This window comes from Nerophis ophidion, linkage group LG01 (assembly GCF_033978795.1).
Source record: "Nerophis ophidion isolate RoL-2023_Sa linkage group LG01, RoL_Noph_v1.0, whole genome shotgun sequence".
Classification (NCBI taxonomy): Eukaryota; Metazoa; Chordata; class Actinopteri; order Syngnathiformes; family Syngnathidae; genus Nerophis; species Nerophis ophidion.
In genome coordinates this window covers 47,878,112-47,895,317 of record NC_084611.1, presented here as the reverse complement: position 1 = coordinate 47,895,317, position 17,206 = coordinate 47,878,112, and the positions used below count along the sequence as shown (strand labels likewise).

General features: G+C 41.8%; 1 protein-coding gene across 1 annotated transcript in view; it reads left to right on the top strand.

Annotated features, from left to right (window-relative positions):
• The window catches only part of tyrp1b (tyrosinase-related protein 1b), a 24,379-nt gene extending 8,781 nt beyond the window's left edge, over window positions 1–15,598 (top strand). The window contains exons 5-9 of the mRNA XM_061905355.1: window positions 3,250–3,454; window positions 10,366–10,533; window positions 14,256–14,435; window positions 14,503–14,649; window positions 14,816–15,598. Of these exons, the coding sequence (XP_061761339.1) occupies window positions 3,250–3,454; window positions 10,366–10,533; window positions 14,256–14,435; window positions 14,503–14,649; window positions 14,816–15,021 (906 nt within the window). The 3' untranslated portion in view covers window positions 15,022–15,598. The remainder of the gene's footprint in view (window positions 1–3,249; window positions 3,455–10,365; window positions 10,534–14,255; window positions 14,436–14,502; window positions 14,650–14,815) is intronic.
• The last annotated feature ends 1,608 nt before the right edge of the window (window positions 15,599–17,206 follow it).

Here is a 17,206-nt window from a genome sequence, read left to right as displayed (position 1 = left end):
GGCTACTAAAGCTGCCTAAAAAGGTCTGAATTTGTGGCAGAATCTGTTATTTAGGTGTTCTTATAACCTTGACCTCAACCACGCAGGCTTGCAACAAAAACTGAAAAACAAATACCGGATTTTCCAGACTATAGAGAGGATATAAGCCACACCCACTACATTTTAGAAGAAAAAAATATTTTCCATTTATTAGTATATAACATATAAACATTATAAAATGACCCATTTACGCAGAATGTTTATTTACATACCTTAATCGTTTCCAAACAGTGTGTGTGACAAGGCAGTAAAACAGCTAGTCAAACAAAACAGAAGTCATGGTCATGGACCTACTAGCTAAACAGACTCAATAACTCCACACTGACGTTTTGGTGAATTTACTGAGGAATTTGTGAAACTGAAACGATACAAAAAGTATGTAAGTTTATAAAAACCCCGTTTCGATATGACTTGGGAAATTGTGTTAGATGTAAATATAAACAGAATACAATGATTTGCAAATCATTTTCAGCCCATATTCAGTAGAATATGCTACAAATACAAGATGTTTGATTTTAAAACTGATAAACATTTTTTTTTTTGCAAATAATCATTAACTTTAAAATTTGATGCCAGCAACTCGTGACAAAGAAGTTGGGAAAGGTGGCAATAAATACTGATAAAGTTGACGAATGCTCATCAAACACTTATTTGGAACATCCCACAGGTGTGCAGGCTAATTGGGAACCGGTGGGTGCCATGATTGGGTATAAAAGAAGCTTCCATGAAATGCTAAGTAATTCATAAACAAGGATGGGGCAAGGGTCACCCCTTTGTAAGCAAATTATCGAACAGTTTTAGAACATTTCTCAACGAGCTTTTGCAAGGAATTTAGGGATTTTACCATCTACGGTCCGTGAAATCATCAAAAGGTTCAGAGAATCTGGAGAAATTACTGCACGTAAGAGATGATATTACGGACCTTTGAGCCCTCAGGCGGTACTGCATCAAAAACCGACATCAGTGTGTAAAGGATATCACCACATGGCTCAGGAACACTTCATAAAACCACTGTCAGTAACTAAAGTTGGACGCCACATCTGTAAGTGCAAGTTAAAACTCTACTATGCAAAGCCAAACCCATTTATCAACAGCACCCAGAAACGCCGCCCGCTTTGCTGGGCCTGAGCTCATCAAAGATGGACTGATGGAAAGTGGAAAGGTGTTCTGTGGTCTGACGAGTCAAAATTTCCAATTATATCTGGAAACTGTGGACGTGGTGTCCTCCGGAACAAAGAGGAAAATAACCATCCGGATTGTTATAGTTCAAAAGCCACCATCTGTGATGGTATGGGGGTGTATTAGTGCCCAAGGCATGGGTAACTTACACATCTGTGAAGGCACCATTAATGCTGAAAGGTCCATACAGGTTTTGGAGCAACATATGTTGTCATCCAAGCAACGGTATCATGGACCTGCTTATTTCAGCAAGACAATGCCAAGCCACGTGTTACAACAGCGTGGCTTCGTAGTAAAAGAGTGCGGGTACTTTTTTGGCCCGCCTGCAGTCCAGACCTGTCTCCCATGGAAAAGGTGGGGCGCATTATGAAGTGTAAAATACGACAGCGGAGACCCCGGACTGTTGAACAACTGAAGCTCTACATAAAACAAGAATGAGAAAGAATTCCACGTTCAAAGCTTCAACAATTAGTTTCCTCAGTTCCCAAACGTTTATTGAGTGTTGTTAAAAGAAAAGGTGATGTAACACAGTGGTGAACATGCCCTTTCCCATCTACTTTGGCACGTGTTGAAGCCATGAAATTCAAAGTTAATGATTATTTGCAAAAAAAAAAGGTTTATCAGTTTGAACATCAAATATGTCTTCTTTGTAGTGCATTCAACTGAATATGGGTTGAAAAGGATTTGCAAATCATTGTATTCTGTTTATATTTACATCTAACACAATTTCCCAACTCATATGGAAACGGGGTTTGTATTACGAACACAGACACTCGTAAACGTGTTAGCATGTTAGCTAATGCTAAAGACGCTATCTTGATTACATTATGATTGCGCTTACAAATTTGCATGAAAACACTCCTACAGTAAAGTTGAAAAAGTTTGCAATTTCAAGCAGTGCATATAAAAATGATAGACATTTAGTTTGAAAATATAAAGTACTTTACTGACACATACAGTGTGTTTGGGGTCATTGTCCTGTTGGAACACCCAAGCGCGCCCAAGACCCAACCTCCGGGCTGATGATTTTAGCTTGTCCTGAAGAATTTGGAGCTAATACTCCTTTTTCAATGTCCCAATTCAAAACAGCAGTTCCATTGGCAGCAAAACAGGCCCAGAGCATAATACCACCACCACCATGCTTGATGGTAGGGATGATGCTATTCTGACCACAGAACTTTTTTCCAGAAGGTCTTATCTTTGTCCATGAGATGTGAGATGAAACAAAAATGGAGCTGTTTGGCCACAATACCCAGCAATATGTTTGGAGGGGAAAAGGTGAGGCCTTTAATCCCAGGAACACCATGCCTACCGTCAAGCATGGTGGTGGTAGTATTATGCTCTGGGACTTTTTTGCTGCCAATGGAACTGCTGCTTTAAACGGGACAATGAAAAAGGAGGATTCAGGACAAGCTAAAGTCATCAGCCTGGAGGTTGGGTCTTGGGCGCCGTTGGGTGTTCCGACAGGACAATGACCCCAAACACTCCTCAAAAGTGGTAAAGGAATGGCTAAATCAGGCTAGAATGAAGGTTTTAGAATGGCTTTCCCAAAGTCCTGACTTAAACGTGTGGACAATGCTGAAGAAACAAGTCCATGTCAGAAAAGCAACACATTTAGCTGAACTGCAGCAATTTTGTGGTGAAAAATGTAAGCAGAAGCTTGTGGATGGCTACCAGAAGCGCCTTATTGCAGTGAAACTTGCCAAGGGACATGTAAGCAAATATTAACATTGCTGTATGTCTACTTTTGATTGCTCACATTTTCAGTAGAGCCATAATAAATTCATAAAAATAGCAAACTTCATGAAAGTTTATTGTGAGCAAAAAGTATGTGCTCCAATCACTACACCACAAAAAAATAAGACTTGTAGAAATGGAAAATCAAGACAGCTATGACATCATGTTCTTTACACTTTTGACCAGGACTGTATCATTTCCCGGTGTTTGCAGGTCAGATAAAATGATGTGACAGGCCAGATTCGGTCCCCGGTCCTTGAGTTTGACCCCTATGCGCTAACCCATCTCACACAGGACATGCTGGGTGATGCCACCTTCGCACTGCCCTACTGGAACTTCGCCATCGGGGGCAGCGAATGCGACATTTGCACAGACGACCTCCTGGGGGCCAGGAGCGCCTTCGACCTGAACTCCATCAGTCCCAACTCGGTCTTTTCCCAGTGGAGGGTGGTCTGCGAGAGCGTGGAGGACTACGACAACATGGGCACCATCTGCAACAGTAAGGACCGTACCACACGGGCTGGCAGGAAAGGGACCGGTGCGGATGCGAGCAAAGAAAGAGGACATCCAAGTCATGAATAGAGCATGTAGAACACAAGTTGCTATAAATAATACCCCCAGCTGCCACGCTCCTTTTTGAAAATGCTTCACAGTCTGTCAGAAACTCCTTCTGTTCAACTATTCCACACCAGGATTTCCCAAAGTTGCTCAGCCTGAGTTAGATATGTGGTTCCTTCCCTGGGACCTGAACCAAAATACATCAATAGTTTAGTTTTCCATAGCTTCCTGTGGAGGAAGCAGGTAACGCAGGCAGCAGTCTCAGCAGGGATGCCCGGATTCCAGTATTCCATGGATACTAGGGCTGTCCCCATACCAATATTGTGGTACCGGTACTAACGTGTATTTCCATACTTTTTGATACTTTTCTAAATGAAGGGGACCACAAAAAATATCATTGTTGGCTTTATAGTAACAAAAAATGTAAGTGTATATGAAATATATGTTTATTATTGTCATTTAGTCCTTAAATAAAATTTTGAACATACTAGACAACCTGTCTTTTAGTAGTAAGTAAACAAACAAATTAATTAGTCTGCTGACATATGCAGTAACATATTGTGTCATTTATACACCAAATTTTTTCTACACTTTATGAGGGACAAACTGTAAAAAAATATTATTCATCAACTTGTTCATTTACTGTTAATATCTGCTTAATTTCTCTTTTAACATGTTCTGTCTACACTTCTGTTCAAATGTAATAATCACTTATTCTTCTCTTCTCTGATACTTGACATTAGTTTTGGATGATACCACACATTTAGATATCGATCCGATACCAAGTAGTTACAGGATCATACATTGGTCATATTCAAAGTCCTCATGTGTCCAGGGACATATTTACTGACTTTATAAACATAATATACGATTTAAAAAAAGGAAAAATATTTATGTGATGCTTTAAGAATATTGATGTATAAGTATAAATCCGCTTTTGTTCTTGGTATCATTACAGTGGATGTCAGGTGTAGATCCATCCATGGCGTTTGTTTACATTCTGACGGCGGTGAGCTATTGTATCCTCCTACGGTGTGTAGTGAAGCATGTTTAGTTATTCCTCATCCTCCAGTGATTATGCTACTTGTAAGAAACGTACTTTATTTGTCGCCATGGAGGCCAGGATTAGTGATTTAGAAGTAGCTAAAACACTGTGGATGGATGTTAGCTGCATGTGTTAAAGCAGCTCTTCCTGAGGGTGTTTCAGTGTTATAACTTCACCTTTATCTTGACTTTTTACACCAAAATGCGTCCATTCTCCCTTTTCTGTCCACGCACTTTGTCTGCTTGTAAGTACTCTGTGTGTGTGCACTGCCCATCATGCTCCTCTGCTCCTAAAACCAGCAATGTCAATGTAATGCCCGGGAACCGGTACTTTTCAAACAGAGTATAGTACCGTATTTGATTCATTAGTACCGTGACACTATACTAGTACCGGTATACCATACAACCCTAATGGACACTAGTTCCAGGGAGGACACCGAGGTGTTCCTATGAGACATAGTCACTCCAGCCTGTCTTAGGTACAGACCAAAGTCTTCACCTGGTGGATCATCATACCTGAAACACCAAAGCTGAATGACCTAATTTCTTGCAGTCAGCTCAGGCACCTTCAAAGATAAGTCATTACAACCTAAGAATTGGCACCGAGGCTGTTCTGGATTCAAACCCGGTCCTCTCTACGTGTAGTTTGTGACTTGACCGTGTATCCCGAGTGGTGCTATGGGCTTCAGCCAGGGAGCGTCCTGTTTGGAGCCTTGCAAAGTCGAGGTACCGGCGGTCATTTACTGGGTGCCATCTTGGTCTCAGAGTCCCAGCAGAATGAAAAGGGTTGTTCAAGTGACAATTCTAAGTGAACAGCCAAATGTAGGTAAGGATCGCACGTCTTTGCGGGTATTGTCCGTCTGGGTTGGTACTGTAGGGTCCGCAGGTTCCAGCTGGGTTTGCCTGTTGAGGCTTCATCCTGGGGACCTCTAAGGCCAAGAGATAACCACCATTGTGACAATCCCCAAAAAAAGACGAGATATTTGGACTTCATCTTGGCTGTAGAAAAATAGTTTCATATTTAATATTGGAGGGTTTTCCTTTTAAATCATTCAAATTGAGCTAAATGTCTGTCAAAACGGTTGTTTTTGTTGGGACATGTTAGGCCAGGTCATTCCTTGTTTGGGTCTGCTCCGCTCAATCGTGAGTTTTTGCTGTAGTCCAGCATACTGTTTTCTTTGTGGTCTGTCCAGTTGAGGGTTTATTTTGGTCGTGCATGGCTTCCCTATGTTTTCAAAGCACTTTCTGTTGCTCTGGCTTTTTATTTGTTCAATCATCACATACTTTCCACCTGCACGTTGCCTCCTCGGTGGTCTGCAAGCAAGAGATCACAACAACCTTCGTAGTCTTTCACGTTCTTGACAGAATGTCCCGACCAAGACTGGTGTTTCAGGCTATAACTTAAGTGGAGAAAGTGCTCAGGGGGAAGGTGTGAAGAAGTTACAGGAAAGCACCAACCAAACAGGAGAAGCCACCAAAATAAGAGCGCAGGACAGGAAGTAAAACCAAAAAAACTAAAGAAACACCCACAAGCTAAAACAAGAAAATAATATGGTGTAACAGGTCTAAACAGTTGTTGCAGCTTAGTTGTACTTGTAGAGATCCTAGTTGGGCCACGTACAGAACTTAGGGGTCATCATTGAGCACAAACTTCTACAACCACATTTCCCTTTTGGTCCCAATGGGTTTTTCTTTTTAGATCTGTTTATTTAATTAAGGCTATTTTTTACTTTGATTTGGTGTACTCATGCAGAGAAATATATATTGTTGTGGTCAAAGTACTGAACCGACATTTTGTAATGAGAACCTGGAAACATCTAATGTGTCACGTTGAGTCATGTTAAACAGTTGGAAACGTTTGCATGACGAGGGAAGTTTGAGTGGATTCAACTGTTTATTTAATGCAGGGAGACTTTTGATTGGCTGGACAGATGTGTTGGAGTGTGGCTGGGACAAATTAGATTTGTGAAAATGTTGATGATATGGAACAATCTGCAGGGTTCACATCCACAGGAACCACATAGGTTAGTTAGTCTACTCTATATACAACCTAACTATTGTTCACTTCACAGCACAGATAATTCATCTAGTTATTGCCATTATTTACACATTACTTTGTCTGTTGCAGTAACTGTTATTTAGTCACTACAGTAATTAAACTTGTGTTCACATCCACAGGAACCACATGGGTTAGCCTACTCTATACAGTATTTACAACCTTACTGGTGTTCACTTCACAGCCACAGATGGTTCATCTAGTTATTGACATTATTTACATATTACTTGGTCTGTTTCAGTCACTATGTTATTTAGTCACTACAGTAAATATGTTCACATCCACAGGAACCACATGCGTTAGTCTACTCTCTACAGTATTTAAAACCTTATGAGTGTTCACTTCACAACCACATATGGGTCATCTAGTTATTGACATTATTTACACATTACTTTGTCTGTTGCAGTCACTGTTATTTAGTCACTACAGTAATTAAACTTGTGTTCACATGCACAGGAACCACATGGGTTAGCCTACTCTATACAGTATTTACAACCTCACTAGTGTTCACTTCACAGCACAGATTGTTAATCTAGTTATTGACATTATTTACACATTACTTGGTCTGTTTCAGTCACTTTGTTATTTAGTCACAACGGTAATTGTGTTCACATTCACAGTAACCACATAGGTTTGCTTACTCTATACAGTATTTACAACCTTACTGGTGTTCACTTCACATCACAGATAGTTCATCTAGTTATTGACATTATTTACACATTACTTGGTCTGTTTCAGTCACTTTGTTATTTAGTCACAACGGTAATTGTGTTCACATTCACAGTAACCACATAGGTTTGCTTACTCTATACAGTATTTACAACCTTACTGGTGTTCACTTCACATCACAGATAGTTCATCTAGTTATTGACATTATTTACACATTACTATGTGTGTTTCATTTACTATGTTAATCATTCACTACAACTTGTGTTCACATCCACAGGAACCACATAGGTTAGCCTACTCTATACAGTATTTATAACCTTACTGGTGTTCACTTCACATCACAGATAGTTCATCTAGTTATTAACATTATTTACACATTAGTTTGTCAGTTTCAGTCACCATGTTATTTAGTCACTACAGTAATTGTGTTCACATCCACAGGAACCACATGGGTTAGCCTACTCTATACAGTATTTACAACCTTACTAGTGTTCACTTCACAGCACAGATTGTTCATCTAGTTATTGACATTATTTATACATTACTTGGTGTGTTTCAGTCACTATGTTATTTAGTCACTACAGTAATTATGTTCACATCCACAGGAACCACATTGGTTAGTCTAGTCTCTACAGTATTTACAACTTTACGAGTGTTCACTTCACAACCACAGATGGTTAATCTAGTTATTGACATTATTTACACATTACTATGTCTGTTTCCGTCTGTTATTTAGTCACTACAGTAATTCCACTTGTGTTCACATCCACAAGAACCACATGGGTTTTGCCTACTCTATACAGTATTTACAACCTTACTAGTGTTCACTTCACAGCCATAGATGGTTCATCGAGTAATTGACATTATTTACACATTTCTTTGTCTGTTTCAGTCACTATCTTATTTTGTCACTACAGTGATTGTGTTCACATTCACTGGAACCACATGGGTTAGCCTACTCTACATATTATTTACAACCTCACGAGTGTTAACGTTTAGTAAACTGTTGAGGTGATTTGATGCCTGTTTCTGTATAGTATTTCTCCAGCCGTGACATAAATATGGGACTTATAGAAGTCGGACTAAGTAGGACATGACTGAAGCCCTAGGTGGGAGCCACTGATTTGTAAGGAGTCTCCAGAACTAAGAGGAGAATAAAGGGAGTTGTGTGACGCTCTAATCACTCAGATTTACTTGATCAGATTTGCAGAGATTGGAGATTGCGTCTCACTGGTACCAGATTTACGACCAGCTTCCAGTTTTCAAATATTCTCATTTCATGTTGAATAATTCGTAATATCAATCCTCTTTGAAGGTAACCATGATTGGGTCTTTCTGAACAATGGCCCACAGGCAAGAGAAGTCTGGGGATTTGGAAGCAGGTCAAACATGTGAGGCGAGAGCGGTCGAGGTGTGACTGATGCCTCTCGTTAATCCCTTCACAGAAGCTCGTCAACAAGCCGGGTTTCCTGAACTGGGTCGCAGAGGTGGTCTGCTTTGTGCGCACGCTTGTCAGAGGCAGGAATCTGCGTTCTTTGATCTGAGGAATCATCCGCAGAGCGAAGAGTCTGTCAGGCGGCCGACTGATTGCAGCCGTGTGGAAACAAGAAGCAGGTCGTGCTTGCAAGGAGACTTCACAGAGCTGTTGTTGAGATTTAGTCAACAATTACCAGGCTGTCATGTTAAAAAGCCGTCAAACCAGTCCCGTCTCCCACATGGAATTAGAAAGTTGTTGAATAATACAACATAACTCATCTCAGCCCCTTTCTGTCCAACTCCAAGGGGACCACTGACCTGGATCTGAACCGCAGCTTTTTCTGAAAACCCTTGATGGCAATCGTTCCTTCCAGCCAGAGGGTTTGCTTTTGTGCTGCGTGGGGTTGTACGCTATACCGGTACTAGTATAGTACCGTGGTAATAATGAATCAAAAATGGTGCCATACTACGTTTAAAAAGTACCTGTTCCCCCGTATTTGTTTTTTACAAGTCGTCACGTCATGACTTTGCTGGTTTTATGAGCAGAGGAGCATGTTCGGCAGCGCATACACACAGAGTACTTACAAGCAGACACATTGTGTAGACAGAAAAGGGACGCATTTTGGTGTAAAAAGTCAAGATAAAGGTGAAGTTATAACACTGAAACACCCGCAGGAAGAGCTGCTTTAAGACATGGCTAGCTAGTTAGTGGCTAATGTCCATCCACAGTGTTTTAGCTACTTCTATATCACTAATCCTGGCCTACATGGTGACAAATATACTAAGTTTCTTACAAGTAATATTATCACTGCAGGACGACGGAAAGCTAAACATGCTTCACTACACACCGTAGGAGGATACAATAGCTCACTGGCGTCACAATGCAAACAAATACCGTGAGTGGATCTACACCTGACATCCACTGTAATGATGCCAAGTACAAGAGCGTATCTAGTCGATACTACTATGATTATATCGATATTTTTTTATCGTCACAAAATATTTTTTTCTTTTTAGAAAATGTAAATCATGTTTATAAATTCAGTAAATATGTCCCTGGACACATAAGGACTTTTAATATGACCAATGTATGATCCTGTAACTAATTGGTATTGGGTTGATACCTAAATGTGTGGTATTATCCAAAACTATTGTCAAGTATCAAAGAAGAGAAGAATAAGTGATTATTACATTTTAACAGAAGTGTAGATAGAACATGTTCAAAGAGAAAATAAGCAGATATTAACAGTAAATGAACAAGTAGATTAATAATATTTTTGTACAGTTTGTCCCTCATAATGTGTAGAAAATAATAGGTGTAGATATGACACAATATGTTACTGCATACATCAGCAGACTAATTAGGAGTCTTTGTTTGTTGACTTACTACTAAAAGACAAGTTGTCTAGTATGTTCAACATTTTATTTAAGTACTAAATAACAATAATAAACATATGTTTCATCGACAGTAAAAAAAATTGTTACAATAAAGACAATAATGACTTTTTTTTTGCGGTCCCCTTTATTTAGAAGAGTATGGAAATACCAAAACATTGGTAAGTGCTGCCCTTGTTAGGAAAAACTGACATGGTGTCCTCCACATGTAGATACAGAGACCAGTCCCATCAGGAGGAACCCGGCAGGAAATGTGGCGCGGCCCTCAGTCCAGAAGCTGCCGGAGCCTCAGGACGTGGTGGACTGTCTGCAGATCAACACCTTTGACACGCCCCCTTACTACTCCACCTCCTCCGAGAGCTTCAGGAACTCCATTGAAGGTGAGTCCCAGAAATATCTTCAGCTGAGAGCCCAGAGCCAACCTCATTTGCATCCCACCTTTCACATGGATAAATCATGATTCACAGATGTCATATTCAAAGGCAAGAGTGGCATATTTATTGAGTTTAAAGGTCAGAAATGTGTTATTAGGCGTGATTAAAAAAGTTTTTAGTCTGGGCATGAGAAATCTCCAAAAGAAGCCGTTGGAACGCAGAGGTAAAGTAAAGTATGTTCGCGTTGGATGGTGAGATGACAGCTCCATGTCTAGCGCTTTTGCACTCTCAATCAGAGGACCAAGTTTTGGGTTTAGGGGCGTGTCCAGGCAATTGTAGTACACATAGGGCCTGATCTGATCAAGGTTAGTGGGTATTAAAACACATGCAAACTTGATAGCACACGCAAAACGGATTTACTGAACTACGGGATTGTGTCTCTTATGTGAGAAAAATAGAGAGTGTAATCCAACTGCCACATCACGTTCATTTATCATCATTCAAATATTACACTTATAATGTAATCAAAACAGTTATCAAAATGACACCATAGCTGAATTGAAGGTAACATAACTACAAACTTAACCAATGTGAAGATGGTAAAATTAAGCACAAAATAAAACAGAACAAGCACAACAAATGTAGAAACACATGTCTTTACAATGGAATTCAGGGTGCGCATCGTGCATTCCACCAACTGCAAGCGCTGCATAATCTTACTAAAAAGATGATGGTCGAGTTGACTTAAGTCTTTGCATTTTACTGTTTCGTTATTTTATCCATTGAGTGGATCATTGACAAGGGGTCTCAAAGTCAATTTCGCTGAGGGGCCGCATGGAGGAAAATCTATTCCCACATGAGCCAAACTGGTAAAATCATGGTATAATAACTTTAAAATAAAGATTGTTTTCTTTGTCTTACTTTGGCCAAAAATAGAACAAGCACACTCTAAAAATGTAGATTTTTACAAATAATTATCTTTGCAAAACACTTGAAAATTGGACAAAATGGTGCAGTTTCAAAAACATCATGAAGAAGCCAATGAACTTAGACTTTGTCTCAGTGTTTTTTTAACAAAGCCAATTAACTTCAAGCACTTCCTGTTTGGCATTCTCATGTCGGCAGCGCCTTAAAGATGTGTTTGGAAAAGTGTGGTTCCTCAAACTGCCGCACATCTACAACTGCCACAACACGTTCATGTATCATCATTCAAATATTACACTTATAATATAATCAAAACTGTTATCAAAATGAAAACCATAGCAAAATGGAAGGTAGCATAGCTACAAACTTAACCAATGTGAACATGATAGCTTAAGCATAAAATAAAATAGAACAAACACAACATATGTAGAAACACATATTTTTACAATGGAGTTCAGGGTGCGCATCATGCATTCCACCAACTGCAAGCGCTGCATAGTCTTACTAAAAAGATGATGGTCGAGTTGACTTAAGTCTTTGCATCTTACGGTTTCGTTATTTTATCCATTGAGTGGATCATTGACAAGGCGTCTCGAAGTCAATTTCGCTGAGGGTCCGCATGGAGGAAAATGAGCCAAACTGGTAAAAAAATTGTATAATAACTTCAAAATAAAGATTGTTTTCTTTGTCTTACTTGGGCCAAAAATAGAACAAGCACATTCTAAAAATGTACATTTTTATAAATAATTATCTTTGCAAAACACTTGAAAATTGGATAAAATTGGTGCAGTTTCAAAAATACCATGAAGAACCCAATGAACTTAGAGTTTGTCTCAGTGTTTTTTTAACAAAGCCATTTAACTTCAAGCACTTCCTGTTTGGGATCCTCATGTTGGCAGTTCTTTAAAGACATGTTTGGAAAAGTGTGGTTTCTCAAACTGCCGCACATCTGCAACTGCCAGAACACGTTCATTTATCATCATTCAAATATTACACTTATAATATAATCAAAACAATTATCAAAATGAAACCATAGCTGAATTGAAGGTAGCATAAATACAAACTTAACCAATGTGAACATGATAGCTTTAAGCATAAAATAAAATAGAAACAACACAATAAATGAAGAAACACACATTTTTTACAATGGAGTTCAAGGTGCGCATCGTGCATTCAACCAACTGCAAGCGCTGCATAGTCTTACTAATAAGATGACTGTTGAGTTGAGCTTAGTCTTTTTGTTTCGTAATTTTATTCGTTGAGTGGATCATTTACAAAGAAAGAAGGCATTGTGCGTTGATGCTGCATCAGTCCGACACCATCTGCTGCCAGCCGTGCAAACTTAATAGCGCACGCAAACGCATCTACTAAACTTTGGGATTGCGTCTCTTAAGTGAGAGAAATAGAAAGTGCAATCCATCCAGCACGGAGCTGTCAAAGTCATTTTAGCTGCGGGGGCCCCTCGGAGGGAAATCTATTCCCACACGGGTAAAACTGGTAAAGTCACAGCGGAATTACTTAAAAATAAAGATTGTTTTCTTTGTCTTACTTTAGCCGAAAATAGAAACACATTCTGAAAATGTACACATTAGAAATAATCCATCCATCCCTCTATCCATCCATCCATCTATCCATCAATCCTCTTCCCCTTAGCCAAGACTTCCCTCTCCCCAGCCACTTGGTCCTGCTCCTCCCGAGGGATCCCGAGGAGTTCCCAGGCCGGCTGGGAGACATAGTCTTCCCAACATGTCCTGGGTCTTCCCCGTGGCCTCCTACCAGTCAGACGTGCTCTAAACACCTCCCTCGGGAGGCGTTCGGGTGGCATCCTGACCAGATGCCCGAACGACCTCATCTGGCTCCTCTCCATGTGGAGGAGCAGCGGCTTTACTTTGAGCTCCTCCCGGATGACAGAGCTTCTCACCCTATCTCTAAGGGAGAGACCCAAACTCATTTGGGCTGCTTGTACCCGTGATCTTGTCCTTTCGGTCATGACCCAAAGCTCATGACCATAGGTGAGGATGGGAACGTAGATCGACCGGTAAATTGAGAGCTTTTCCTTCCGGCTCAGCTCCTTCTTCACCACAACGGACCGATACAACGTCCGCATTTCTGAAGACGCCACACTGATCCGCCTGTCGACCTCACCATCCACTCTACCCTCACTCGTGAACAAGACTCCTAGGTACTTGAACTCCTCCACTTGGGGCAGGGTCTCCTCCCCAACCAGGAGAGATGGCACACCACCCTTTCCCGGGAAAGAACCATGGACTGGGACTTGGAGGTGCTGATTCTCATCCCAGTAGCTTTACACTCGGCTGCGAACCGACCCAGTGAGAGCTGAAGATCCTGGCCAGATAAAGTCATCAGGACCACATCATCTGCAAAAAGCAGAGACCTAATCCTGCAGTCACCAAACCGAATCCACTCGATGCCTTGACTGCGCCTAGAAATTCGGTCCACAAAAGTTATGATGAACAGAATGGGTGACAAAGGGCAGCCTTGGCAGAGTCCAACCCTTCAAATTAGTTGACAATGATGAGGACAAAAATGGTGCAGTTTCAAAAACACCATGAAGAACATGATGAACTTTGACTTTACAAAGCAATTCAACTTTAAGCACTTCCTGTTTAGCATTCTCATGTTGGCAGTACGTTAAAGACGCAATGTAAAGTTTCCTCAAACCGCCGCACATCATTTAACTGCCACAACACGTTCATTTGTGGTCATTCCAGTATTAGACTAATAATATAAAGAGTTCTAAAAATGACACCATAGCTGAGTTGAAGGTGGTGTCCCCTCCCCAGGCTACAGTGCTCCGCAGGGGCCCTACGACCCGGTCATCCGCAGCCTGCACAACCTGGCCCACCTCTTCCTGAACGGCACAGGTGGACAGACTCACCTGTCGCCCAACGACCCCATCTTTGTCCTGCTGCACACCTTCACCGACGCCATCTTTGACGAGTGGCTCAGCAGACACCAACCAGGTCCGCTTAGATCCTCCACCCCTAGAGAACCAGGAGCAAGGAGAAGAACCCTTTGTGTTTGTTTCAGGAGAGATTGTGTACCCTGAAGAGAACGCCCCTATTGGACACAACCGTCTGTTCAACATGGTTCCCTTCTGGCCTCCGGTCACCAACGCCCAGATGTTTGTCCCCGCCCCCCAGAACCTGGGATACTCCTACGAGGTCCAGTGGCCCGGTGAGATACTCCTGCTCTACACACTCTATTCTACTTTCTATTCACTATTTTATACATCGTACACACTAACACTACACACTATACTTTGTACACACTAGTAGTACACATTGACAGTAAATAGTACACACTACTAGTACACAGTAAAAGTATTTTACTTACTCCACAGTGCGGGCCTACACGGTGTCTGAGATCATCACCATCGCCATCGTGGGGGCGGTGCTTGTGGTGGCGCTGGTGGGCGGAGTCACGGCCTGTGCGGTGCGAGCACGGTCGTATCGCTCGGCCGAGGCCTTGGAACCCCTGCTGGGCGACACCTTCAGGCGCTACTCTGAGGACGAGCGCAGGCTGGACAAATCCCAGTCTGTAGTCTAGTCCCAGCCTGTAGTATAGTCCCAGTTTATAGCGTAGTCCCAGTCTGTAGTCTGGTCCCTGTCTGTAGTTTAGTCCCAGTCTGTAGTTTAGTCCCAGCCTGTAGTGTAGCCCCAGTCTGTAGTTTAGTCCCAGCCTGTAGTGTAGTCCCAGTCTGTAGTCTAGTCCCAGTCTGTAGTGTAGTCCCAGTTTACAGTGTAGTCCCAGTCTGTAGTCTGGTCCCAGTCTATAGACTAAGTCCCAGTCTGTAGTTTAGTCCCAGTCTGTAGTTTAGTCTCAGCCTGTAGTGTAGTCCCAGTCTGTAGTCTAGTCCCAGTCTGTAGTGTAGTCCCAGTTTACTGTGTAATCCCAGTCTGTAGTCTGGTCCCAGTCTATAGACTAAGTCCCAGTCAGTAGTCTAGTCCCAGTCTGTAGTTTAGTCCCAGCCTGTAGTGTAGTCCCAGTCTGTAGTATAGTCCCAGTCTGTAGTGTAGTCCCTGTCTGTAGTGTAGTCCATGCCTTGCTCACAGGCAGCAACAAGCCCCGCCCTTTTTTTTAAGAAAGCTTCACAAGTCTTGAATAAAACGTCACTGGTTTCAAACTCCTTTCTCTTGTCACTGTAGATACATTTCACTTTATAGTTGTACTACACTCTGTTGTTTGGTAGTGTTGATGTGTGTTTTGTATGTCCCTCCACTGTGTCACCTCAGGATGGTACAATGGTCAAATTATTTTCAACCAATCAATCAATGTTTATTTATATAGCCCTAAATCACAAATGTTTCAAAGGACTGTACAAACCATTACTACTACGACATCCTCGGAAGAACCCACAAAAGGGCAAGGAAAACTCACACCCAGTGGGGGGGGAGAATTCACACCCAGTGGGACGCCAGTGAAAATGCTGACTATGAGAAACCTTGGAGAGGACCTCAAATGTGGGCGACCCCCCCACCCCCCTCTAGGGGACCGAAAGCAATGGATGTCGAGTGGGTCTAACATGATACTGTGAAAGTTCAATCCATAGTGGCTCCAACACAGCCACGAGAGTTCAGTTCAAAGCGGATCCAAGACAGCAGCGAGAGTACCGTCCACAGGAAACCATCCCAAGCGGAGTCGGATCAGCAGCGTAGAGATGTCCCCAACTGATACACAGGCGAGCGGCGCATCCTGGGTCCCGACTCTGGACAGCCAGTACTTCATCCATGGTCATCAGACCGGACCCCCTCCACAAGGGAGGGGGGACATAGGAGAAAAAGAAAAGAAGCGGCAGATCAACTGGTCTAAAAAGGAGGTCTATTTAAAGGCTAGAGTCTACAAATGAGTTATAAGGTGAGACTTAAATGCTTCTACTGAGGTAGCATCTCGAACTGTTACCGGGAGGGCATTCCAGAGTACTGGAGCCTGAACGGAAAACGCTCTATAGCCCGCAGACTTTTTTTGGGCTTTAGGAATCCCTAATAAGCCGGAGTCTTTTGAACGCAGATTTCTTGCCGGGACATATGGTACAATACAATCGGCAAGATAGGATGGAGCTAGACCGTGTAGTATTTTATACGTAAGTAGTAAAACCTTAAAGTCACATCTTAAGTGCACAGGAAGCCAGTGCAGGTGAGCCAGTACAGGCGTAATGTGATCAAACTTTCTTGTTCTTGTCAAAAGTCTAGCAGCCGCATTTTGTACCAACTGTAATCTTTTAATGCTAGACATGGGGAGACCCGAAAATAATACATTACAGTAATCGAGACGAGACGTAACAAACGCATGGATAATGATCTCGGCGTCCTTAGTGGACAAAATGGAGCGAATTATAGCGATATTACTGAGATGAAAGAAGGCCGTTTTAGTAACGCTTTTAATGTGTGCGTCAAAGGAGAGAGTTGGGTCGAAGATAATACCCAGATTCTTTACCGAGTCACCTTGTTTTATTATTTGGTTGTCAAATGTTAAAGCTGTATTATTAAATAGAGGTCGGTGTCTAGCAGGACCGATAATCAGCATTTCTGTTTTTTTGGCGTTGAGTTGCAAAAAGTTAGCGAACATCCATTGTTTAATTTCATTAAGACACGCCTCCAGCTGACTACAATCCGGCGTGTTGGTCAGCTTTAGGGGCATGTAGAGTTGGGTGTCATTGCATAACAGTGAAAGCTAACAACTTATTTGCGTATGATGTCACCTAGCGGCAGCATGTAGATGCTGAAGAGTGCAG